Below are 25,668 nucleotides of genomic sequence, written 5' to 3'. Positions count from 1 at the left end.
TCCCACACAGCCGGTGCATACGATGTATCTTTTTGGATGTTGTGATGAAAGGTATGATTGGCCGATGCCTTGATATTTCCAACTGGCGGCAACCCGGTGAAGATTACCGGATCCCGGAGAGATGTCTCCACTAATTCGGATACGGAAGCGCGACAGCGGGGCAATTCGGCATCGCGTCATAGGAGGGGCCCACGGGACGGTATATATTTACCTCAGCACATGGTTTTGGTTTAGTATCCATACCTAGGTACCTACAGTCGGAGGTTCAAATAGGGGCTCTACAGCTAATACTTTTATGTTTAGCTTCTCTATACATAATTGAATACTCACCTTAAGGATAACGGACTTGGACCTCTTCAACTATAAACTCCAACCATTAACCCAATATGAATACCACATATAATACGTTAGACAGCCATCACAATCTCCTATTATATCGCATCCTCGTGCTCCTTCTCTTGCTCCCAATTGGTTACCACCTAGTTACATACTGCTATCCTAAGTTTGATTTTGCTTCATAATTAACTAACTACCACCAACTACACATAAACCATCCATCGGTTATTACATCCCACCAAGTAATCTAGTGCATAAGTTAAAAAAACAATATTATCATATGCGATAACTACCACTAATAAAAGAACATGGAACCGTGACGTCGAGTAGCGTATAAGTTACTCGCAGACAGAGGAATAACGTGTATGATAACTGACTATCTTCAGAAAGCAGCGTGTATTACCTAAACCTCCATCACCATGGCTATATCACACACAGAAACACCCTTATACCATATCACAAAACCACCAGCTGCACTTAACCTCAAGCACCGCCCTTTCTCTACACTACACTCATTCCGGGTGATGAACAGTATTGCATCGATTTTACCAGTTATGGACTATTAAAAGGTGGCGTATGTACAAACAACCTCTAAACTATTGCCGTGGTGATCTGATTCGATCTGATCTGCAATCGCAGAAAATTACTTATAGGTAGTAGGTATAGGTATCTTTCTTTTGCACTCCCATATTCACTTCCAAACTACGCCACTATCGCCACCCGATGCCCGACAAAGTATGATTTCTCCTAAACTATCTACGTCGTCGACTGCGTCCGCGACCGCGGGTTTTACCCCTTTCCATCGTTCCACCAACAGCTTAAAATCGATAGCTGCGCGGCACTAGGCGTAACTATTAATTGGGATTCCAGCTGCTCCGAGCACGCTATCATCGGGACCTTCCTCCCCAATCGTACTAGAGGGTAATCAATGCATGCAACACCTCTGATTACTAACCAGCGAATCGGAATCGTGCTCCCTCCAGTGCCCCTAAGCCATCTCGGGGCGCAACATATCTTCTTCGGTAAGTGTTGGTGAAGTCCTGGAGGATTGAGCGTATTTGTCGTACGTCACCCGTATCATTAGTACTAAGCTTCTCCTTAATCTTCGTCATGAGGCGATCTACTTCCGTGGCCGAGACGGTCCCCTCGGGTAGCAATCGGAGCGTCTGGTCTACCCACGCCGCCGTCTGATCGGGTAAAATCTCGAATAGTGTTAGCAGGGCACCACTAGCATCAGCAAAACAATCTTTCGGGAATGTGATCATCATGCCAGCGAGTAATCGCTTAATCAATGTCTCCCCCTGTGCCAATAGGAGCTGTTTCACGAGAACCTTTAGCTGTTCAGCCACTGGGGCCGACATGTTGTCGTACGACGGAGGCGAAAATGCGGTACCCCATCCAAGAACATCTCGGATGTAATGAAGGGTAGCAGACAAAGGCTCGCGTTGCTCTAAGACAAGAACGGAGAGGGCGGCTTCGAATACGGGACCAAATATCGATGATGGGATAAATTTCTGAGGGTAATATAATAATCCGTCGACAACCAAGCGGAAGAAGTCTTCAGTTACATCCGGAAGGTCCGTCGGTGATAGCGTGCTGAGGAAACGGAGCACATTTGTAGCTTGGGCTTCGAAGAAAACGTAAATATGCTCTGTCATAGCCGGCGCCACGTGTTCTCGATCATCAGAGAACTCCCGTAGAATAGCACCGGTGACCCATAGAAAACAACCTTGCTTCGACGTCGCGAACCCACTCGCTAGCTGATTCGCCATATCTGGGAGAATTGGTGCCATAGCTCCCCTATGGGCAATCACCATGAATCTCCAGCATCGACAAATCCTTTCGCAGATTGGGGTGAAGTCAAGGAAATTTTCTAGGATCTTGGACAATATCGGGAAAACCTCTTGCCAATATTTCACCGCGGGATCTTCCTGGCCAAGCGGGACAGGGGGCAGGACCACGACGCACTGGGTGAAGAGTGTAATCAACTGTAAATGGTCAGCAACTGCCAGCTTCTTTTCTTTGTCTATTGCATTGTTGGCCTTGGCCATCAGCCTCTGAACTAATGGGTCGCAGAAGAGTTTGAGTAGTTTGAATATCTCGTCCCTCGGCTGCACAGATACTACCATCGCAACGCCTTCAGTGATCTCTTCTTGGCTGAGCGTGGGAAGTTTATCCAGAACTTGGTCGTAGAATTGTTGAAGTTGGACAATCTGGTCGCTGAGCAGATGCTTACAATCCATGCAGAAATATTTGATCGCCATAGCGGCAGCTCCCATAATCTCTTTTGAGTTTGTGTCGAAAGAAGAAACGATGTAGTTAAACTGGGGACTGAGAAAGTCTGGGTGGGCAGCTGTCCACTCTGTGTATCTACCCAGCACCATTATTGTCGCAAAACGCAGTTTCTCATGAGCTGGCATTTGTACGAGAAGGGGCATAAGTTGAGGTAGAACGGTTTCCTCCTCCTTAGTAACCATACGGCCCATAGCTCGCATAGAGAACAGTGGAGCTTCTAATTGTTGCCAGTGAGGGACTGAAGCACCGTTCGCCAGGCCTGCGTATTTTTGCATCCAGATCTTGATGGCGTCAAGAACCTTTGCCAAACACTCGGAAACGCCCATAATCTCGCAGCAGTCCTTTAAGGTATCTCCCATGTGGTGCCGGAACTCGCGGAACTTCTCTTCTGCCTCTCTGTCTCCGTCGAACAAATCCTTTTCGTTACCAGATCCTGAATCGGGATACTCGAGATGCTTAAGTAGAATATCGACAAGTTTCGCATATACATCCACGAGATCCACACGTGACTGTATATATTTCTCTAGTACGAGATACTGCTTAAGTTCATACCAGAACTCGAAAGTGTATTCGATGACTTCTCTGTCTTTGTCTCTTGCGGCGCACTCAAGAATGGCATCGACGAGGGCTCTGAAATGGCTGGGTTCCCGGGCAATGGCAACGGCCCACGAAGAACCAGCCTCGCCTAGCAGCCTGGTGAGAGCCTTGTATGACTCAAAATCTTCTTCTTCGGCCACTTTTTGAATCTTGGGCCGCAAAGCAACAACCCTCGGTAGAAGTACCTGGATGGTTTCGATGTTGTCGTCTATCTCTCTGGTCTCTCTGACCATGGTCGAAATGCACTCAGCAGCTGCCGGGAAGGATACATCGCTTTCAAGGGCGTTGAAGACGATGTTTAACAGAGGGGACTTGACGATTTCATTGATAGGGACCTCACGTAGCCAGGACGTTATACATTCAAAAAGTTGGGGATTTGTCGCAGCCACCGCTATCCTTACATATTAGCCGTGTTTATGATAAGGTTGAATTGAACTTACGCGATGAGTGGGCATAATTAATCAGGAGTTGCACCACCTGTGGAGCATTTTCTTCTAATAATTCGGCGGTTCTCGCCGTAAGCTCTTCATCCTAGACCATTAACCTATTAGACTTCTTGTTCATTTACCGCAACGGCAATAGCACGCCTCTAGAGGAGAAGAGCGTAGGAGACGTGCTGAAATAACCTCGATTTACGTACTGTTAGGGTGATTTTTCGCCCCTCGGTCACCTCTTCTGGTAGAACCCTAAGGAAGTCCAAGATGCAGGCATGGCTTTCGACGTCATCGCCAAGGGATGACACCACGACAGGTAATACGTCTTTCCAGTCTTGCATCTGTATTGCTAGGATTGCTAGACACACACATAGTTGTACCCTGATCGGCTTCGGCCCCGGCGCAAAACGTTTCAAGAGCGCTAATAACTGAGATCTCACGGCCGGGATCTCAGGCGCGGGTACTTGGGTTGACAGATCGTATGTAATCTTGTAAGGTGTTGTTCCGTCAGCTTCGCCGTAGGCTACGGTATAAGTTCTTGTTCTAGACTAACCTTCCCTCTCAGTGTCGTCGCTGCGAATAATTTGACGTCCGCTTCGGCATTTGACTGTAGTATCGTAATGGTTGTGGTCCACGCTGCCGACTATAACCCGTATCAGTAACGACGTACGATGAGGGCTATACGATAAAATCCGGGCGTATACTAACCGATTTCTGGAAGAGCTCTAGATATTCATGGGCTTTCTTCTTCTTATCCGAGTCCCCACCCCGCATAGTCAGCATAGCCTGGTGCACCTCATCGGGTCCGAAACCCTGCTGCGCTCCGTTCGCAGCCATGATGCGCAAATATCGATTAGGTCGACGGCCGTGGGGTGGGCACGCAGGTCAGGAGCAGCAGCGGCTGTCAGTCTGAAATCGATCGCAAAGTTCGGTGGGTTTGGGAATAAAAACTATTATTGGGATGATATACCAACGCCGAGGGATGCACCAGATAATACGGCTGGTTTAAGACGAAACTTGTAGGCAATTTAAATTTCTCAAATTTCCCGGCGAGGTTCTTGAGCGCAAGATTTTATTATACGTGTCGGCGTAGAGGGAAAGAGGGGCCAAAATAAGAAACATCAATCAGTGCTTTACGGTTGCCATGTGAGCCTGAAAGTATGGAGCTTGCTTTCATTCCGTGGCTTGAATAGAAAGATATGGAGGGGTCAATGGAAGACGGATTTGTGGCTGAGCTAAATAAAGAGGTATGCGTGCTGGCGTCTGGCGTGCTGAGTACACTAGGTCTAGTCTAATTAAAGTGGACTTAGCTTGCTAGTTAGAGCTACCTCAGCCTTCTTTCTGCCTCGTCCAATTTACTACCAAAAATTACCCAAAGCAAGATACACGTTAATACGCACACGCGCCATCGTTGCATTTTTCGATTCTACGTCCAGCCAACGCGCCAACAAGGAATAAATATCTAGTACTAAACTCACCCTTAAATACATCAAGATGACCGGTCGTGGCGGCGGTGGCGGGCGCAAGATTTTGCTTCCTCCTATCAACTTCATCTTTAAGCTCCTCCAGACACACGCGACTGTCAAGATCTGGTTATACGAACAATTGGCAATTAGAATCGAGGGTAAAATTAGGGTGAGTCACCGGCTTTTCTGCTTCCTCCTGTATCTATTTGCTCCTACTAACATCCGTTTGCCTAGGGATTCGACGAATTCATGAACCTTGTTATTGACGACGCGGTCGAGGTAAAGCAGATCACAAAGACGAATACAGAAGAGAAGAGAAGACCTTTAGGTATGACTACGCAACCGGGGTTAGTGTTGTCCTACGTGATTAACGGTTTTATAGGACAAATTTTGCTGAAGGGTGACAACGTGTCGTTGATCCAAGAAGCCGTATGAAAAGATTAAGAAACGATTGCAGTCTGAAAATTTATTGGGGATTACGCTCTCATGCATCTCCACGAGGGTACTATTGCGGATAATCGTGGATAATCATGGACGCCCAAATTTAGTTAAGGTGTGCTCATTTTAGTTTGCGTCGCCGTTATTCGCAGACTCTTTGATTTGGCCATCTCCGAGAAAGAGGCCATCTATTGGTTGATCATGGGGTCCAACCGGAACAGATTCTCCTGAAGACGGGGAGAGGAGTTGTTCCTTCAAAGCTAGAGCATATAACAATACAGCTGGTCGACCATTTCGTGTCTTCTCTTCAGGTGAAGCAGCCAATGCATATCGATGGAGAAAGTAGTCGTAGAAACCCTTGCCGTGACCTAGCCTCCGGATGACTTTAGACTGTGGATCGACATCGAAAGCGACGCCAGGCATAAGGATCAAATCCAGCGAGATATCCTCAGATCTTTTCCCATCAAGCTCACCCACGCTTCGCTTTCTTTCGTGCACCGTAGAGGCGTCAACACTCGGGATACCCCACTTATCTCTTTTTAGAGACTCGTAGTCCTCGACGTCCTTTAGACTTACCATGTCCATAAGTCTCGCCGGTCCATCATTCGGTTGTAAGCCGGATCTGTGTAAATAAGGTACGAACACCTGCTTTCCCGAAGATAAGGCATGTCTAACAATAGGATCCGTCTGGATTTCTCCACCAGGCATAGACAGGTAGACCGCTACTCTCTTCGCATCAACGTATGGTCCGAATTTGCATAACGTGTCGAAGACTCTTGCGCCTATGTAGGAGGATAATTAACCATGTATCTATATATGTATAATACTCTGTTATATGTATATGGAGGTACTTACTCTGAGATAAAATGGATTCTTGTGAGAGGTCCGCGAGTCGCTGCTTCATTAATGAGCGAAGCTGTAACTTGGCAGCACTCAAAGCAGCAGAATTCATCTCCGGTTCCTGTGACATAGTCTAAGAGCTACTAACGTATTGGAACCGAGTATAATCCGTATAAAATCCCCGCTGTGAGTTGTGAAGTCACACCTGTCATCCGACCCACGTTCTGCTGCGTTGAGACTCGAATTCTTCAGCGGCTAAGATAGCAACCGCAAATCGGAACTAGTGTTGACCGAGCCCCACTAACAAATTAGGGCCTATAACACAATAAGTCTGATCTATCTTACCTTAGCTGCTTAGGTGTAACATCTGACAACTATTTAGGTTACATAACTTGCATTATCTATGATGTTATCGTCGAACAAATAATGGATCTACTTACCTGTATTAGACAGATGACTTGAACGTTGGTCAGGTGTTTTGCTAAGCAACTTAGCAACGATTTACCTGCCTGTTTAGCTTCAGTTGGAAAGCTTATAATTATAGAGCTTGCATAAATACAGGCGAACCAGTGTCTAAGGTATGCAATAGTATACGGTACTAATGAAAGTACTATGTATGGTTATCTCATGCAGGTAGGGATCAAGTATGTATTGAAGTCATAACCGCCACCCGAAGTTCGCTTTTCCGTACAGTATCAGAATATTATCTTTTTAATCTAATCCATCTCAATCTAATCAATCAATCTTTTGATCGTACGACCGTGTCATCAAAGGGATTATCAGCGGAGGAGATCCACTTAAGCGAGGGTTGATTAGTGGTTGGAAGAGTCTCCGTGTTTGGTAGACTGCAGCGTGCTGTATGCTGTTAGTGCAGCTTTTACGTAGGCTCTTCCCGCTTTGGATGTCACGGCCGCAGCTAACTTTTCTTCCCTTGTTTCAATCCTGCTGTTGTGATACTAGCCTTAAGCCCTTCCCACATATAAGGACTGGACTTCAACTCCGCCATCTTCAATTGGTGAATTGAGAAAAGGTATGTAAGGTACCACATTGCCAGAATTAATTGCGGTATGCTTAAGAAAAACTATAGGTAGCAATACAGATGTGTCTTTGCATACCTAATACATATACGTGCATAGCTACATGTATACAAACGGCAGCAAGAGTTAAGAAAAGCAGGTAGAGACTGGAAGTAATAAAACTCGGGTAGGGTTTGCCTCCACTCTTTCCCGTTCAACCTCGACCTTTGAATAGCCCCAAATCCACTTTATTATTAACATTAACTCTATGCACAGTAGGCAAGTTACACTGGTGACGGACTTTAGGTTAGGCAGCCTAGTAGCCTGGTCACTTCCCGGATAGCTCTTGCAAATCAGCAAATCCAGTTGCCCTTTCCGCGTGGGATGGTATGGCCCTTAGCAGCTGCAGCTACGTAACGATAGACTAAAAAGATGCCTGTTGTTTCCTCAAAAAGCAGGGATAATGGATCGCTTATGTCTTTAGACCCCCATAATGTCCACAATGACCACTCGCAGTCCTTCCCATTACGACCCATAAACACCAATGCTTCTACTGGTAGCTCCGCCCTACCCGTCGATGTCTCAGACCCCACGTCGCCAACCTCTCCTCATGGTACAAATAGTGCTGCCTCCTTGTCAAGCTCGACAGAAGCTCCTATTAGAACACCTCGCTCCCCGTCCAGTACGAGCCATGACTCCGACCACATTCGAATCCACCCTAGCTCTAGTCGTGGATCAAGGATCATGTCGAAAGCTCCCCTCTTGATCCGCTCCTCGCCCGGATTTGGAACAGGGTCATACGGAGCCGCTCCTATACATCCTGAGATTAGGGATCCGGATAGCGATGGCGAAGATCCGGCGCCGTCAAGGAGACGAAGTAGCTCTGAAAGTTGCCGCTCTAGGAGGCGGTACTCTACCGACGCTAACCGGAGAAGAAAGAGCCTATCCGAAGAGATTGGGGGGTCAACAGTAGTCGGTGGCCTCGAGGGTCGATTTGGTGTTAGCGATACCGCTGTAACAAACGACATAGCTCCGGACTCGAAGTCAAATAGCTCCGCTTCAGGTGACGAAGACGGTTCCGACGATGCGAACGAAGGAGACGACCCGGACCCTCCCGATAATTCACCTTATGCTCAAGTTCGAGCCTCTGTCTCGCCAATTGATAATACTTCTCTATCTATAAACACCCCTCGCATGTGGACATTGTCCACATTATTCTCTATACTTGGTTCTTCCACAAATCTCTTCTTTTCCTTGAGATACCCTAGCGTTGCAATTACACCCGTCATAGCGTTGCTTCTTGTTCATCCCCTTGGTCTTTTATGGGACTATATTTTAAAACGATCAGACGACCCGCCAGAAGAATTTGAGGCTGGCGTACGGATAGATGGGCTTACCTCCTCAAACGGCCAAACGCCGGTCACTCTTAAGGAGAGAAGCCGTGCTGGGCGCCTCCGCTTATGGCTTGCCCAAGGAAGTTGGAATGAAAAGGAGCATAGTTGTGTATATGTGAGCAGTAATGTATCTTTCGGATTTGCATTTGCAACGGACGTTATCGTTGAGCAAACTCAATTTTATAAACAAGATGTAGGCATCGTCTACCAGCTACTACTCACCCTATCGACTCAGATCCTAGGTTATACCTTCGCCGGCCTAGCGAGACGGTTCTTGGTACGCCCGGCCGGAATGATCTGGCCTGGTACATTAATGTCCGCTGCAATGTTTGCCACTTTACATAAAGAGGAGAATAAGCCCGCAAATGGGTGGACGATAAGCAGGTGGAAATTCTTCTTCACCGTCTGGATATCCGGATTTATCTTTTACTTCCTCCCGGGACTGTTAATGCCAGCACTAAGTTATTTCAATATTATCACCTGGTTCGCTCCGGACAATGTCATAGTAGCGAACCTGTTTGGGGTCGTATCCGGCTTGGGGCTCTTTCCGCTCACTTTTGACTGGGCACAGATCGCGTACATCGGGTCACCCCTCCTGACGCCTTTCTGGGCCGCGATGAACGTCATCGGCGGTTTGGTGATAGTAATGTGGATTATCGCACCGATTGCGTATTATTGCAATTTATTCTACTCATCTTATATGCCGATTCTCTCGGCGTCGGTCTTTGACAATACTGGAAAGATATACGATGTCAGCAAAATCTTGACAGAAGATTTTTATTTCGACAGAACAGCCTACTCGAATTATAGTCGTGTATTTCTACCGATCACCTATGTTCTCAGTTATGGGCTTCAATTCGCCGGGCTCGCGTCACTCCTAACGCATACTGCTTGCTGGCACGGCAAGGATATCTACGTACAATGGAAGCGTTCATTGCAAGAAGTAGAGGATGAGGATAGACTGGTGTATCAACCACTAGAGGGAGATATCACCGGTGTCACTAGTAATGGAGATCAACCTAGCGTTGCTAGGACTAGTTCCACTTTCGATGATATTCTGAGCCACGAAGATGTTCACAATCGCCTCATGAGGAGATATAAGGATGCTCCGATAACGTGGTATTTGTTGACATTCATATCGATGACGGCGATAGGCATCTTCGTCGTCGAATAGTAAGTCTACCATATCCTTATTTAAAAGGCTTTTACTTACGCATGTATAGCTATCCGATACATTTACCGTGGTATGGTTTACTTCTTGCTCTTGGAATATGCGCCGTGCTCTTTATACCTATCGGTATTGTCATGGCTGTAACAAATCAGCATAGTAGTATCTACCTTATTTGTCAACTCATTTGCGGTGTCATTTTCCCCGGCAGACCGGTCGCTAATATGGTCTTTGTGACCTACGGTTATATATCGTCCGCTCAGGGCATCAAGTTCGCAGCAGATTTAAAACTGGGACATTACATGAAGATTCCACCGAGGCTTCTATTCTCAGTTCAGATGGTCGCAACCATCGTCTCGTCAATCACGCAGATCCTTGTCCTCAACTGGATGTTCCGTAACGTACCTGGAATCTGCACGCCCTCGGCCATCAACGGCTTTACCTGTCCGATCGCCCGAGTTCACTTCAACGGATCTATCCTCTGGGGCGTCGTTGGGCCAGCCGAGTTTTTCGGACCGAATGCAACTTACCGCCCTCTTATATGGTGTTTTCTCATCGGAGCCATCGCCCCGATCCCGTTGTGGTTGTACGGCCGCAATAAAAAGTCCAGCATTGTTCGCAAGATTAACTTACCCGTCCTCTTCGGGTCTCTCAGTTGGATCCCGCCGGCGACCGGGCTTAACTTCTCGGTCTGGGCTGTGGTATGTTATATCTTCAATTACGTGATCAAGAACCGGGCAACAGCATGGTGGGCCAAATACACCATGACTCTCAGCGCGGCGTTGGATTCGGGTTTGGCATTCGGGATTGTTATTGTCTTCTTCGGGTTCATATACCCAGGCTGGATGGAAGGGTTCAGCTGGTGGGGAACGGATGTGTATAGACAAGGTTGTGACTGGCAGGCTTGCTCGTACAACACGGTTCCTAATGGCAGTCATTTCGGTCCAGATAAATGGTAGATTGCGACGTAGCATATATTATGATCGCGCGAAGTATGTATATGTTGTCGTTGTTGTATTTTTAACGCCGGGGGGCACGAAATGCCAGGCCTCCTATGGGGTATATAGCGTGTAAGGCTATACATTTCTATATATATTTTATAAATTAAACCCGAAAGTATATACTATTTAAGCCGTTTTTATTTGCCTCGCCAATTGGCCTCGTGTCCGGTGTTAAAATGAAAAATTTATCTCTTTACGGGGAAAAAATATAAAATCGAATACGACGATAACTTATAATATTTTCCCAGGTTAAAACGCCTATCACGTTGTAATACGGGTAAAATAATTAATTTCCTTCGTAGTGTTAAACGCGTCGAAAAAAAAAACCATTATTCTTATCGTGTTAAGGACCGGCTCCTTTTGTATAGGGTTGCGCAGCTATTTAGCAGCCGGCCTCAGCACTGCGTTAACAGTAGATGCCAAGAAAAATAATTTTGAGGGGAAGGTGGAAGCATGTATATGCAGGGTATGGATGGATAAGATTATCATAGACATTTATCTTTTAGATCCTAGAGCTTGCTTCGAAAAAGCTAGAATAAAAAGATCTGGTTCGAATATGATGATATTTCTGGTGGCGATTATACTATACTATACTATACTATACGAGGAAAATGTGAATGAAAGATGCTTGAAGAGTTATCTACCTAGGTACGCATTACTTCCCATGGACTTGGAAGCATGCATTAAAGATGCTCAGTAACTAATTGTATCCACGTATGGTTCGTGATGATAGGTATGTCCTCAATTGTGCTTGGGGGAGCGGAAAGGGGGATATATGTGTGGTGTGGAGGGAGGGGTACTGGAGTACGGAAGGTACCGCGTGGTTGCCTGGTAATGGGGTGAGAGGTGCGACGGTGACCTTGGTGATGAGGCTTTTGGGATACGTGGTGGATTTCGTGTGCATGGGTGCATGGGAATGGGTGCCCCGCTAGCTAAATGTGGCTGTACGGTAAGTAAAGACAGGTAAAGTATGCTGTAGATGAATGATATAATTAAAAGGTGCCTAATCTATCAATGATGTATGTGTTGTTGGTCAGGGGTAAGACGTACGTAAACCAACCCTTATTCCAGACATAACTCAAGCGGCTCCCAACACCGTCATATGTCGCCACTAATCCATGGAATCATACCAATCCCTCGACTTTAGTCATTCTCCCAGGTAATTACTATACTCCGCGCTCTAAGGAATGCTACTGCAGTTATATTTTAGGTCATATTTATTTCCGAGTCACGGATAGGGGCAGAATCGACAGACTGAGAAGTTACTCTTGTCTAAATTATTACTCTTTTATTAGTTGTGCCTCTTACCTCTTAATACTTGAGCGAAAATGGACCTTTCTACTTATAAAATTTGTAACGCTAACCCTTGACGCGCTCCGCTCCGTAGGACATAGAAGTCATTATCGCACCTCCGTAAGAACTGAACCCGACCTGACTAACAAAAAGCTAACATGCGGTACTTGTAAGAATCCATCAATCGAACATTCAGATCGCCTTAAAATAACATGCTTCCAGGATGGAAAAGATGCAACTGTTTGGTCGCCGAACAATATAATGATCTGATTTCACCGACTTCATTTTTTAGGCTCAATCACCTTCGAGATCCCAGCATTAGGTGCCTTATCATTAGTTGGGGAGGTAGTATAAGAAGCCGGAATATTGTTTTGGACAGTCTGTCTCGCGTGGCGGAATTTCTCGTAACAGCCAGCGAGGGCCGCGTTGATGTCCTGATCGACAGGCACGAGGGCTGTGTCGACGATAGATTTTATGTGTTCTTCGAGCTTATAGAACTCATTCCTGTCTGCACGATACCGGGCTGGCAGGCCACTGTTGTGTAGCAAGGCGAGAATTCCGCCGACACAGGTGTTGACCGCAGCGATAGTAGTCTATTCACAAAAAAAAGGTTTAGTGCTATGGGAATTCTGACTGAGAATGAGGGGGGTAGCCTATAGATAGAGGCCATACTAGTTGACTTATGTTAGATTGATATAACTGTAGAAATAACTTACGATTGCTGTCCCGTTCTTCGATGGTACTGATCCAAGAGCGGTCAAGACGGCACCCATTGCAATCTGGAGAAGCATCAAGAGCCAACTGACAATATCCACGGAATGAAAATAGTACGTGAACTTGGTCTTTTCGGTGAGAACATCTCGGTACAAACCATCTCTGAACCCCTTCGGCGGCCACAGCGTACTGGTTGGACGGATGACCTCTTCGCTCTCATCATCCATGAATACACCAACGCCTCGACAGAACTGAACCCACTCGTTGTGCGAGAGGAGGCGGTAAGTATCTTTTCCGGGGTCCTTAGATTTTGGAGGAGTACTACCATTGCTATTGTTTGGGTTTGGTTTAGGAGAAGGTGGTGCTGATGGCGGCTGAGAGGCCATTGCCGCGTCGATGTTAAGGCGTGGAATATGAGAACGATGAGGGTTATTATCCTTGGAATTATCCTTGGATGAATAAATTGTAGACGCCATTCTCAGAGTCTAGATGAGATGAGATGAGATGAGATGGAATGGAATGGGTTCAAAGAAAAAACACAAGTGTGAGATCTTAGAATTAACATGTCCTAAGGGGAAAGCCATTTCCAATCAGGACTTCTCCTGTCAAGGGGATTCTTAAGCTACGACTGCCTCACGTGTGATTGTTTTAGGAAGCGGCTTTAAAGGATGCTTGCTATCCTTCGAGGAGTTCTTATTCAATCGGTAGTCAAGATTGAGGAGGAATGATGAGCTACTGTCAGCTTCTCTCGTATGGTAGGTAGGCGCTGGAGCTCAGACATTATGTCCAAGGCACTTCCTAGATAAATAGTATCTATAAATATAATAATGACAATTGTGAATATTGGTAGAAGTAGCTGCGCAGATCTGATATGTTGGAATACAGGAACAAGGTAGAGAAAAGCAGCGAGCTCTTCCTTGGAGATGATAGGTTCAAGAAAAAGATGATGGCACTCATGCAGAAATAAGTAAGGTTCCTTCTATTGAATATTTCCTTCTTTATTGCTGTTTCCATTTTTGTGTTTGACCGACACATTCCGTTTAGTCATGCCCGTATACCTACCTACCTTCTGAAGGAAAGAAGTGTTGAAGGGATATGGCGGTCGTACATACCTAGGTACATGCATGAGCTAGGTATAGCTCTTTTGACCGCCCGGCAGAACAGCTAAGACCCCTCCGGGGCCCCACCCTTCTCAGAAAAAAAAGGTAATTGGAGTTATTCGCGACTTATATGACCTTTGCGCAACCCCGATATTCCTGGTTTCGTCTTCCAATACCACCATCCTAAAACTCAATTGTATGCTCTTTTCACCCTCAATTGCGTCCTCTCGATTAGTGCTTCGGAATGTAAATCGATTTCTTCTTAAACCATATCGTCTTCGAATTGTACGAACCATGGCCTCGGAAACTAAGAACGGTTCTTCGGCTGCGACAACCGATATTCCAATCATCACGAAAGATGGCCAAGAGTTTACGGAAGTTAAGGAGGGACTAGCTCGTATCCTAGTACCATTTTCGGCGAAAGATATCGCAGATAAGAAGTCGAACGTCGAGGAACAGCAAAAAGTCTTCTACAATCCCATTCAGCAGTTCAATCGCGATTTGACGGTTCTCGCAATTAAAGCGTATGCTGAGGACGCATTTGCTAAGAGGCGAGCTGGAAATGCGGAAAAAGCAGCTAAAAGGAAACGTGAGAAGACAGATACTGGTGGTCGCAACTCGAAGAAGGAGAAAGTAACCGAGAATGCAGACGGCGTTACGTCTACAGCTGACGATGCGACTAAGAACGGAGCTCAGTCGGACGACGCAGATATAACCCTTCCAGACGCGCCAAATGGTCAAGATAAAGGATCGCAAGAGGAGAATCCTGAAAACATCCACAGAAACAGCGACGACGTGCCTAATGCCGATCAACCTGCCGAAAGCTTACAGCCAACTGAAGATCAAGAGACGAAATCTACCGAAGCAAGAAATAATCAACCTACACCTAAGTTTACCATACTCGATGCTCTGTCGGCTACGGGACTTCGAGCTCTACGATATGCTCAAGAGTTACCATTTGTTACATCAGTTACTGCAAATGATCTTAGTCCCTCGGCCGTCCAGGCTATCAAGCAAAATGCGGAGCATAACGGTGTCGAATCCAAAGTAAACGCGACATCGGGCGACGCCCGTGCGCATATGTACTCCTTACTTACCTCTTATGAAGTCGCAGAAGAAAAAGGAAAAAACAAGAAGGGCGGCAATAAACCAAACAAACCAAATAACAAATACAATGTGATCGATCTGGATCCATATGGGACCGCTGCTACCTTTTTCGACGCAGCACTTAACGCCGTACGAGACGATGGGGGTTTGCTATGTGTTACATGCACAGATTCAGGCGTCTTTGCGTCACATGGATATCCCGAGAAAACGTTTGCTCTTTACGGCGGCATTCCCGCGAAAGGATGGCACTCTCACGAAGTAGGGCTGCGCCTTATACTGCACGGCCTTGCTTCAACAGCAGCGAGGTATGGGCTAGCCATTGAGCCCCTGCTAAGTCTATCGATTGACTACTATGTCCGGATCTTCGTCAAGGTTAGGAAGTCGCCGGCAGAGGTCAAGTTCCTTGCGGGGAAGACTATGATCGTGTATAGCTGCGACCAGGGATGCGGAGCCTGGGAAACGCAGTTCCTGGCACGCAGCAGAAAGGCACCTAATGCGTCTGGGAAAGGCGTCTTCTATAAACACGGACTCGCTATGGCACCAACAACCGACCGGCTTTGTAAAGAATGCGGTTCAAAGATGCATCTCAGCGGCCCAATGTACGGCGGACCGTTACATTCTCCAGATTTCATCAAGAAAATCTTGGATGACCTTCCTAACGCCTCCGACGAGATCTACGGCACGAAGCCGCGGATAGAAGGAATGCTACAGACGGCACTAGAAGAGTTCCTTACACCTCCAGAAGATAGGATGGAGGGTCACAGGGAGGACGAATTCGCTGCGATCGAACACTATCCGTTTTATTTCCACCCGGCGAAGCTAGCGGGTACTCTGCATTGTATGTCTCCCGACGAGGATAGTTTTAGGGGCGCTTTACGGTCTTTAGGCTATGAAGTTACTCGTAGTCATTGCAAGGGCGGTAGTATAAAGACAAATGCGCCATGGTCAGTCATTTGGCATGTCATGCGAGAATGGGTTCGCGAAAAAGCTCCCGTACGTGTCGATAGAATTAAGGAGAACACTCCAGCGTATACCTTGCTCCGATTAGGCAAGACGGACGAGACTCCGAAGGAAGATCCTGCAAAGGATGCAGAGCGCGAAACGATCGATAACTTAAAGGTTGTCTTTGATCAGAAACTTGGACGAGACGTATCTAAAAAAGGCCTCGTTAGATATCAGACAAATCCCAGAGAGCATTGGGGTCCTCAGAGCAAGGCGAAGGGTCATTAATGGTGGATAGTAGTGATGTAGAAAGGAGTGAACGAAGGTTTGAAGTTCAATACCACGACCGATTCTGGATCGGTCAATGATACCCCTTTATTTCCCTCTTCCTCGTTTACTACATATACCTGTGAAGCAAAAAATAGGTACCTAGGTAGGTATGTACCACAAAAAAATAGGGGAGTACGAGTCCCACTATACTTACCTAAGTAGCCACTCCGTCGGAGTCAATCAAAACGCCTTGCATAGCCTAAAACGGGGATTGTGCAATGAGACTAATGCAGCACATCATGAAGGCTTCCGGATATCTGGTTTGCTCTATCTAGTTTGCTCCTCACGAGCCTTGCATTTTCTTACTAAGCCGGATCTTGCCGCCTTCGCGCTTTTAGAAGTAGGTCTCTCTCATTAATGTCTTACTCAACTCCTCCACAACAGATACCTACAGGAGATACCGGCGCTACAACTTCATGATATATTTTGGGTATCTATAAATAGCATTTGGTTGCGTACCGCGCGAAATATGTCTACTAAACCCAGTGGCGTTTCTGCTGATGCCAGTCAACCCGAAGTAGGCAATACCCTTGATAATATTTTCAAGGCTGAGGAGATCGTATTCATTTCAAGACACCCTGAAGCGCCGAAGGATTCTAATTTATACGATGTATTCGGCTTAGTAGAAGAAGCCGGAGACCAGGGTACAATCTTCAGGCTACTTCAATCTCAAATCTCTAGCATACCGCAGCCGTTCCTAGATGAATTTTTAATCGAGGGTCTTCCGGACTATTTACAAAGCAGTCCGTCGCGGCGCATTCATGTTGTGGTGTCGGCCGGGTCTGGGACGGGCCTTGCGCTGGACTTTTATAACAGGGTCCTCTGCCGGCTTTTACCGGGGGGCGAGGTGTATCCTTCGGATCCGAGCATGAACTCGATAGAAAGACCTGAGCCGAATCCGCACAATCTGGTTGTTACTCAGAGTGCTGATAGCATACGCGAGTTCGCACGAGAGATTAGTCGCGAGGATGAAGATGGGGTGCAGCATACCGTGGTGCTGCTTAGCGGTGATGGGGGTATCATTGATATGCTTAATGGTTTAGTGTCGGTAGAGGGGGAGGGGCACAATTCGGAAGAGCGTCTGCCCTTGATTGCGGTACTCCCGTTGGGTACAGGGAATGCACTTTTCCACTCCCTTCACAAGTCAGCCAGCGCGACGTCAAGGTTTCCCGCGCCGTCTAGTCTGGTCCAGGGCTTGCGCACTTTATTCAACGGTCGAGCGGCGGCGTTACCTTCTTTCAAGGCAGAGTTCTCACCAGGCTCTCGTATTATAACTTACAAGAGCCCTCAGCCAGTGGAGGACTCCAACACGGCCGCAGAAGTTGAAAGCCATGCCGACGCCGTGTCTCATCTCTATGGTGCCATCGTAGCAAGCTACGGCTTCCACAGCCAGCTGGTCTGGGAGAGCGACACGCCGGAGTACCGAAAGCATGGCGCTAAGCGCTTCGGCATGGTTGCACAGCAGTTACTTAAGGAGAGCCACGCGTATAATGCCGTCGTGGAACTCTCCGGAAGAGATGGATCCAATGTACGGAAGCTGGACCGGGACCGACACGCATATATCCTAGCTACAATGGTATCCAATCTAGAGAAAACCTTCGTCATATCTCCAGCTAGCGAGCCCCTAGATGGCAAATTAAGGCTTGTTCATTTCGGTGCTGTTAGTGGAGAGAAGACTATGGAGATCATGACGCAGGCGTATAACGAGGGGAAGCATATCGGTATGAGGTGGACTACGGAGGATGGTAAGGAGGAAGGAGTTGGGTACGAAGAGACTGGCTTGGTTAAGATCACTACTCTAGAGGAAGACGCTAGATGGCGCAAGGTCTGTATCGATGGTACTATTGTGGAATTGCCTCAGGGTGGTTCTATGACCGTCAAGACGGACGATAGACCTCACTTGCGGGTTGTGGTGGATAAGTCACTGGTTAGGTAGATGCCGAGTCCACATCTATCGACATAATTAATAGCTAAAAAGAGAGCCCAGAGAATACGCGTAGTCCCAACTACCTACCTACCTACCTGGTAACAAGACTACAGCGCAGCTACGTGGTACGTATACGCCGGCCTGAGTCATTACTTCGAGTCCAACCAATCACAGGGTGTTCATCAATGAAACAGAATGAATCATCGGCGCTACTGCAGCCAAGAACGCATTTCAACGCCATCGTATATATGGTATAAGCACCGAAGGCTCATTATGTAATGCGGCTTAAAGATTTATACTACGGTATATATCAGTTCCATTCCCCTTTTCAATAAAGACTTATCAAATTTATATCGTTTATTGTTAATCAAGGCATTTGATATACTGTCGCCAACATGACGTCTATGGAAGCTGAGAGCGTTGCGACTATTGTGTGCACCTCTAAACAAACTCGCTTCAACATCGGGACCCCTAACTATCGCGAGGTAGTTATACTACTTATTTTCCCCAGATGGTAATATTTCTAACAGAAATGATAATAGTTAGATATCGAAGGACTAAATATAATTGTCAAATCAGGATCCAAGCCCGGCGCCAAAGGCAAGGCCAAGGCAAAGAGCGAGGGTACCGAGATCCTTAACAATGCTAAGTTAAGACTCAAAGCTGGCCAGCGGTATGCTTTGATCGGAAGGAATGGTACTGGGAAATCAAGTAAGTTTAATGTAACTAAATGAAGCTATAGTTACCTAGGTTATGAGAGAATTGTAGCTAATAAGTCTATTACAGCCCTATTAAAGGCGGTGGCGGAAAAGCTCATACCGGGCATACCAGAAGAGACCCGCATAACTATCCTCCAGCAGACTGACGTTGGAGATGTCAACGCTGACGAAGGCCCGGCTCCTGCTTCTAGTGAAGGCGAGGGCCCAGAAGTACTAGAGGAAGTTATTGAGCGAGCCACTGCTAAGCAGGAGGTGCAAAAAGAAATCAATAGTCCGTATCCCATCCTAGACTTATAAGTCCTCCAGCTAATCAGCCATAGTTTTATCAAGAGGTGTCGATGGCGGTGACCCCTTTGGCGCTCTGAGAGCCTTTCGGAAAGTCCACCACGGACGCCTTCAAAAAGAATTGTTCCTTAAGGACAAAGACGCAAGGCTTCGTAGCGGTGCGAGAGGTATGCAGGCCCGAAAAGCTCTAATCGCCATGGAGAAGAAAGTTGCCGAATTCCAGTCGGAGTATTACCATCTTTACACGCACAACTACATGGCATATTGCTGACAGACAACTCAGATATGAACAAGAAGATAAGGATATCTCACCCGAGACGCTCGCAAAGGAGACAAGCGAAGCTGCCGATATGCTGGCCGACCTCCAGCTCCAAGTCGAGCCGTCAAAGCTAGCAGAAACCGAGTCAAAGGCAAAGAAGATCCTTACAGGTCTCGGCTTTACAGAATCCCGCATGGCGCAACGCGTTTCAAGCTTATCCGGCGGGTGGAAAATGCGGACAGCCTTGGCAGCCGCATTACTACAAGACACAGACATCTTAATCCTCGACGAACCAACAAACTTCCTCGACCTCCTCGGAATCATCTGGCTGCAGCGCCACCTCACAGCATTAGCCGAGTCGTCCGATCCACCCACCTTAATCCTCGTCTCCCACGACCGCGACTTCATCTCCCTGTGCACGGATCTCCTCATCATCAAGGACAAGGACCTAACGTACTTCCACGGCGACCTGCCGGCATACGAGGCCTCGCGCGCCGAGAAGAAGGCGTATCTGACGAAGATGAAGGAGGCGCAGGATAAGCAGAAGGAGCACATCCAGCAGACGATCCGGCGTAACATGCGCGAGGGCAAGGCCAAGGACGACCAGAATAAGATCCGCCAGGCTAAGTCCCGCCAGAAAAAGCTAGACGATAGGTGGGGGATGGAAGTCAATGCGAAGGGCGGCCGTTTCAAGCTCAACCGGGACTTGGTCGGATACCACCTTACCGCGCGCGCGGAGATCGACATCCCGCAGAACGAGCGTCCCGTCCGTTTCGCGCTGCCCGACCCGTCCGAGCTCCGGTTTCCCGGAGCCCTGATATCCCTGGAGAAGGTCTCCTTCCGATACTCACGGGACGCAAAAGCGCCCGCCGTGCTAAAAGACATTAATCTATCCGTCAGCATGGGCGACCGCATCGGCGTCCTCGGCCTCAACGGCAGCGGCAAGTCCACGCTCATCAAGCTCCTAGTCGAAGAAGCGCGGCCGTCGTCCGGGGCCGCGACCAAGCACCCCCGGCTGAAACTGGGGTACTACGCGCAGCACGCGGTCGAGGCGCTGCTGCTGCAGACGACGGGGCAGGCGGATCCGGAGATGACGGCTCTGGGCCTGTTAATGTGGGAAGGGGAAAATGACGACGACGGGCTGGGCGAAGGCGAGATAAGAGGTCTCTTGGGCTCCCTCGGCTTGCCGGGTCGCCTGGCCTCGGAGGTACCCGTGCGCCGGCTTTCGGGCGGGCAGCTCGTGCGGCTGGAACTCGCGCGGATCTTGCGCCGGCGGCCGCACTGCCTGGTCCTGGACGAGGCGACTACGCATCTCGACTACGAGACGGTGGCGGCGCTGCGGGAGGCGCTGCGGGACTGGGAGGGCGCGGTTGTGCTGGTTAGTCACGATCGGTGGTTTGTGAGGGGTGTGGTGGAGGGGATTGCGGGAGATGATGGGGAGGAGGAGGAGGATAGGGGTGGGGGTTCGGGAGAGGCGGTGGGGGGTATGGGGAGGAGGAGGAGGAGGAGGAGGTTGGTTTGTAGGTTGAGAGCGGGAGCGATGAGTGTCTTGGAGGGGGGAGTGAGTGAGTTTGAGGAGGGGGTTGAGAGGAGAGTTAGGAAGATGGAGAGTGCGTAAGGACATAAGTTGGCAAGTAGATTTTAGGAATATAAAAAAGATAGTTTGTATTTAGTTAACAAGTCTTGTAACAGAGGGAGCCCGTGATAAATATTAGTTACTAACGAATGTTTAAAGCGAGGATATTTTCTACCTCGATTCTGGTTGACCCGTAATCCACCTTTCTCTTCTCGTAGAACTAGTTAGGTACCTAGGTAGGTAGGTAGGTACCTATGCTTTATAAATGTCGGACCAAGGCTATGTCAGAGCTTTGAGACTTCGCGGTTGTGATGATTAAGGGGGTTGGTTTGAAAGCTTAGACGTGAAGCACAAACTGGGCTACTACATAGGTAGGTATGTACCTATATATTGGACTAGAGGTTACCCCCGGGCAACACAAAAGCCTAAGGTTTACACCACACCATGTTTCTATACTACTTTTATTATTTTTATAATTATTAGTATTATATTAGTAACCTACCCCCTATCAAACTAGAGAGCACTCCTACAATAGCCCGAATTTACTGCTACTATACGGCTGGACAATACTCTCAACACCCTCGAAACCTAAGTAATAAAGAAGCTTTAAACAGATGCGTACACTTATTCCTTTGATATTTACTGCTTTTTATAAGGCAGGAAAATTATCTGTAAGGTAGCAAGGCATACTATATTCAGCCCGTTTCCGTTCGCCCCGCCTTTTGGGCTCGTGCTCGGCATTGTGGGTGTTCGTAGTTGATCCCTTTACGGGGGAGCAAGCCAGGATCCAGATACAAATACAAATAGTTACGAAAGGAGATGAGTTTTGCTGTAGGAAGCAGCAGTTCTAGTTTCGGTTTCCCGAGGTGCGTTCGCGCCCTGCTCGGGGCTGAGTTTGCGAGGCTTGACGCTCTACAACCTCTTTAGATACCTAGGTAGGTACCTGTTAATAACAGTCGGTTGAGTAAGTTGAAAAATAAATTCTCACTAACTAGTTGCTAAAAGAATGTATAAATAGAGGGCTAGTTGATAGCCCTGCAGTGATTCCCAACAATACAGAGCTCGTTGTTGTCTCTGGGGTTTAACGCCAGTGCGATATTTACCAGTTCGGATACCTTGCCAGCCATCCTTCAATGACGCTCTCGTTCCATTAAAACTTGGCGCGGCGAGCAGCAACAAAGTAGGGAACGGGGGCCGCGAATAACTCCTTGCTCAAGGGAAAAGTCCCCTTTAATAGGGAAGATATAGTATTCGCGTCTCGTGTACATTCTGGCCCTCCTCTGAGTCAAGATATCGAGCTGTCTTGAAGCTGGTGGGTAGGCAGTTTAGTAAAATTTCGCCATTCTATTATCTTATTTCTGGTTTGTAGCAAACTTACCTCCAGTACAAATTACCAAGGGCAACATTACGACAAATCTCGATAAAAAGGAGTACTTCCCTATCTACCTTTTCGCCATAGGAAGGCAGTTCAGCAAGCGCGGTGTACCAACGTTTGTAACAGTCGTCAATCATGGCACCGATTTTGTCGATAGACTGTTGGACAGACATGCCCTGCTCCACAAGGAGCGGGATTAAATTATGGTCGACACTCAACTCCTTAAGGAATAATCAGCTTATGGGAGTCATCAGTTCACTTTGGTAGGGTCACATACTAGATCCTTACGGTATGATATGATATCATTGACCCTTAGCCTTTTCGTTAGCCGTATGATTAATCCTGGGGTTATTCTGCACTTACATAAATACAAGCTCAGACGATAATCGACGGCATTCTTGCAGAGAGCTATGGGAGACAACCATTTCTGGCAACTCGACGCCTTCGATGCATCGAATTATAGAGATAGCAGGGGTGACCCCAATACTCCCCCTACGGACCTCAATATATGTCTGTACATCACGGCGTAGGACCTCTCCCTTGGCTGCTTGTTGGACTTGTACTACTATCTGATCGAAGTATTCCTTGTGTTGCTCCTTATACTGCTGCCGCAATTCTGCTTCTCGATTAATCGCAAGCCTAGGCCAAGTCGCTCTGCCCGATACATACCTAGGGATACCCTTTGTTTTAGCCACAACCAGCAGAGCTGAAAGACGTATCTGAGTGGGTTTACGTGCGGCTCTATTAGCTGCACATCTTCCTCCATGATCGCCATGGTCTCCTTTATCTCTTCCTGCGCTGCAACGGGATCATCCTTCAAGTGACCTTCATCGAACTCTATAGTAAAGGGGCTGTTAGCAAGCCTCAGGGCAGGATCGATTATTTCGCATACGATCATCAAATAAGAATACCTATGTACCATTCGTCAGTGTACCTTAGTTACTTTCATAGGAAACATGTTTTTGATGTAAGACGCTATAGAGATGGGTAAAAGGGGACTAACCCAGTGGCACCAATCAAGTAACACCCGTAACGATTCTTCATCAGCATCTGGCGCCCATAAAGCACCAAGATAGCAGAAGTCTACTCTTTTGTTCCTGGCGCTTGTTTTCTCGTCCATTTTCATAATCCTTAAAGAACATTAGTTATAACGCCGTCTCTGTGTATTCGGATAGAAGCAGTTACCTTGCAATCCATTCATCGCCTTCAGCTTTGACCTTGGCATAGTTTGGGTTAAGCACTGGTTTGGGAGACATTATAGAAGAAAACAAATCTGGAATCCGAACAGAACGCGTCCCCTCCCGCTGCTCAGCTGATTCAGATGAACCCGCCATCGGTGACGGCTGGGAATCGCTTAACTATGTTGGGCTGATACAGTCTGACTTCATAAGGGGTGCTTAACGTGAAGTTTACAAGATCGTGTTAAGAACCGTGGTGTTAGTAGTGAGTTGGATATTTAATAATTCTATCCCACGTTCTAGGTTCGCTGAAACTAGGTATTTATGGCCCTGGGGATACTTGAAAGAAGAGCTCACCAGGCTATTTTAAGGAATGGATTTCGACCCCAAATATTGAGAAGATTTAGGTAAGTACCTACCTATACAAGAGAGATAATACTATGCGCCTTTGACGCCATTTTGCGGCTCATAACCTCTCACCGGCTGCAACGTTGGTAACACCAAGGAGTTTACTAATATATTGAAACTCTCAAGGTGGTGCTGTCCTACCTATTGCATAGTTCCCATTTGCTGCATGGGGGTTTGGTACATATGTGGGGGTAAGCGTGGCGATGAGGCTATCTATCTCTCGCGTTACTTTATAATTAACTATATCTAGAAAATCCAACGCCTAAAATACAAGTGACATTGATAGAGCGAGTTTACTGTGGTGATCTTACTAATAGGTATATATCGAGGCCCGAGTCTCTCAGTCACAGCTTGCCTAATGTATCACAGCTATCAGTACCCTGTACGAATCGTGGCATGTATGTTGTAAACGTATTCGAAAACAAAGGCATTCTGGGGGCTATCTATCTCTAAGGTAAAAAGGAGGGGGGCTATTCAGGGGGCAGCTCAGCGTCAATTCTTGGCAGAGCTAGACGTAAAGCAGTTCAAGATCGATTACCGCCTTAGGTACCATGTACAGTATCATGTTATTAAACAATGGGGAAATGTGTCCTTCTGCCGAGTTCTCGGCCGAGTCCAGGAGATATTGAAGGGGCACCATCGACCGAAGCCACTTCCCCCCGAGCAAGGAAACTTGGATATTTTCTCGCCGAGTGCATTTGGCTCTTCCCCACCAGACCAGTCGGGAGGTGATAGAGCACAATTCGCTACGGATGATCCTCTCGGGCTTGGCTTCGAGAATCTCGAGGGCGATCTTGGGAGAATCAGGGACATGAGCAGGGTGGTTTTCCTAGATAATAGGTAATATACCTACCCCATCGAACAATCTGTCAGATAGGGCAGATCTGTGCGTGAGAAATAGGTAAAGGCAACGAGAATAATAAGGTATCAGAGTACCGACTGTATATCAGTCTGCGATAGGCGTTCTGACTCTTTCGGTGTAGAGTATAGAGGGACTGTCACTAATAATATCGAATCCCTATCGCATAGCGCACGAGATCTTCCCGGCCTACATATGCTTTAAATCCGAGCAGCAACTAGGCGAAGCAGAGAAGTTCGCCGAAGCGCCATTCTTCTTCTCATCGCGTAAAGTTTCCAGACGCTTATCATGCTCGGTGTAGGTATCCGAGATAATGGATATGGCTACTAGTTCGCTCGTCGACGACGCTTCTGCGCCAGCTGACTTCTCTCTCTTACTCTCTTACTCGGGGTGTCTCATCTTCGATATATTGCCCTTACGCATGTAAATAGCGTCACTCCATCCTTACGTACCTATACTTCGTTCTCGTCGGGAATTCTGCGATCGGTAGTCGCTGTCGTCGCGTAGGCAGCACTTCCCCCACCCATGTAACCGTCGAACGGTATACCTATTAGATTCTCCCAATTTAAAGCAATTTGTCGTAGGTTAGAAATTTCATCGCATATTCACAG

General features: G+C 47.3%; 9 protein-coding genes across 9 annotated transcripts; 5 read left to right on the top strand and 4 right to left on the bottom strand.

Annotated features, from left to right (window-relative positions):
- Window positions 1-733: 733 nt before the first annotated feature.
- F5Y00DRAFT_31273 (ARM repeat-containing protein) lies at window positions 734-4,845 on the bottom strand. The gene is made up of 5 exons (XM_048013465.1): window positions 4,371-4,845; window positions 4,216-4,305; window positions 3,869-4,150; window positions 3,669-3,759; window positions 734-3,619 (listed from the first exon to the last, which is right to left on the bottom strand). The coding sequence occupies exons 1-5, from the start codon at window positions 4,497-4,499 to the stop codon at window positions 1,287-1,289; spliced, it is 2,925 nt and encodes a 974-aa protein (XP_047866411.1). The 5' UTR covers window positions 4,500-4,845; the 3' UTR covers window positions 734-1,286.
- A 1-nt stretch (window position 4,846) lies between these two features.
- On the top strand, window positions 4,847-5,563 carry F5Y00DRAFT_31268 (small nuclear ribonucleoprotein E; the record flags this gene model as incomplete). The annotated part of the gene is made up of 3 exons (XM_048013464.1): window positions 4,847-5,297; window positions 5,363-5,456; window positions 5,511-5,563. The coding sequence occupies exons 1-3, from the start codon at window positions 5,157-5,159 to the stop codon at window positions 5,561-5,563; spliced, it is 288 nt and encodes a 95-aa protein (XP_047866410.1). The 5' UTR covers window positions 4,847-5,156.
- Window positions 5,276-6,686, bottom strand: F5Y00DRAFT_232345 (5-formyltetrahydrofolate cyclo-ligase). The gene is made up of 2 exons (XM_048007157.1): window positions 6,422-6,686; window positions 5,276-6,348 (listed from the first exon to the last, which is right to left on the bottom strand). The coding sequence occupies exons 1-2, from the start codon at window positions 6,534-6,536 to the stop codon at window positions 5,693-5,695; spliced, it is 771 nt and encodes a 256-aa protein (XP_047866409.1). The 5' UTR covers window positions 6,537-6,686; the 3' UTR covers window positions 5,276-5,692.
- Window positions 6,687-7,613: 927 nt separating this feature from the next.
- Window positions 7,614-11,134, top strand: F5Y00DRAFT_232343 (OPT-domain-containing protein). The gene is made up of 2 exons (XM_048007156.1): window positions 7,614-9,989; window positions 10,040-11,134. The coding sequence occupies exons 1-2, from the start codon at window positions 7,855-7,857 to the stop codon at window positions 10,941-10,943; spliced, it is 3,039 nt and encodes a 1,012-aa protein (XP_047866408.1). The 5' UTR covers window positions 7,614-7,854; the 3' UTR covers window positions 10,944-11,134.
- A 1,122-nt stretch (window positions 11,135-12,256) lies between these two features.
- F5Y00DRAFT_232342 (uncharacterized protein) lies at window positions 12,257-13,565 on the bottom strand. The gene is made up of 2 exons (XM_048007155.1): window positions 12,995-13,565; window positions 12,257-12,871 (listed from the first exon to the last, which is right to left on the bottom strand). Exons 1-2 carry the CDS (start codon window positions 13,466-13,468, stop codon window positions 12,560-12,562), a joined length of 786 nt encoding a protein of 261 aa, XP_047866407.1. The 5' UTR covers window positions 13,469-13,565; the 3' UTR covers window positions 12,257-12,559.
- A 661-nt stretch (window positions 13,566-14,226) lies between these two features.
- Window positions 14,227-16,586, top strand: F5Y00DRAFT_232339 (N2,N2-dimethylguanosine tRNA methyltransferase). Its single transcript, XM_048007153.1, has one exon. The coding sequence runs from the start codon at window positions 14,291-14,293 to the stop codon at window positions 16,427-16,429; it is 2,139 nt and encodes a 712-aa protein (XP_047866406.1). The 5' UTR covers window positions 14,227-14,290; the 3' UTR covers window positions 16,430-16,586.
- A 99-nt stretch (window positions 16,587-16,685) lies between these two features.
- On the top strand, window positions 16,686-18,665 carry F5Y00DRAFT_31206 (ATP-NAD kinase-like domain-containing protein). Its single transcript, XM_048013463.1, has 2 exons — window positions 16,686-18,523; window positions 18,573-18,665. The coding sequence occupies exon 1, from the start codon at window positions 16,941-16,943 to the stop codon at window positions 18,405-18,407; it is 1,467 nt and encodes a 488-aa protein (XP_047866405.1). The 5' UTR covers window positions 16,686-16,940; the 3' UTR covers window positions 18,408-18,523; window positions 18,573-18,665.
- On the top strand, window positions 18,626-21,434 carry F5Y00DRAFT_268250 (P-loop containing nucleoside triphosphate hydrolase protein; the record flags this gene model as incomplete). The annotated part of the gene is made up of 6 exons (XM_048012224.1): window positions 18,626-18,883; window positions 18,941-19,109; window positions 19,185-19,388; window positions 19,438-19,630; window positions 19,686-21,226; window positions 21,397-21,434. The coding sequence occupies exons 1-6, from the start codon at window positions 18,794-18,796 to the stop codon at window positions 21,432-21,434; spliced, it is 2,235 nt and encodes a 744-aa protein (XP_047866404.1). The 5' UTR covers window positions 18,626-18,793.
- Window positions 21,435-22,467: 1,033 nt separating this feature from the next.
- Window positions 22,468-23,946, bottom strand: F5Y00DRAFT_252185 (terpenoid synthase; the record flags this gene model as incomplete). Its single annotated transcript, XM_048009913.1, has 7 exons — window positions 22,468-22,546; window positions 22,616-22,833; window positions 22,890-22,923; window positions 22,976-23,251; window positions 23,311-23,447; window positions 23,616-23,742; window positions 23,798-23,946. The coding sequence occupies 7 exons, from the start codon at window positions 23,944-23,946 to the stop codon at window positions 22,468-22,470; spliced, it is 1,020 nt and encodes a 339-aa protein (XP_047866403.1).
- Between the last annotated feature and the right edge of the window lie 1,722 nt (window positions 23,947-25,668).

This window comes from Daldinia vernicosa (assembly GCF_022497035.1).
Source record: "Daldinia vernicosa strain CBS 139.73 unplaced genomic scaffold F5Y00scaffold_14, whole genome shotgun sequence".
Classification (NCBI taxonomy): domain Eukaryota; kingdom Fungi; phylum Ascomycota; class Sordariomycetes; order Xylariales; family Hypoxylaceae; genus Daldinia; species Daldinia vernicosa.
The sequence above is the reverse complement of the archived record's forward strand: the minus strand, read 5'-3'. Positions and strand labels throughout refer to the sequence as shown.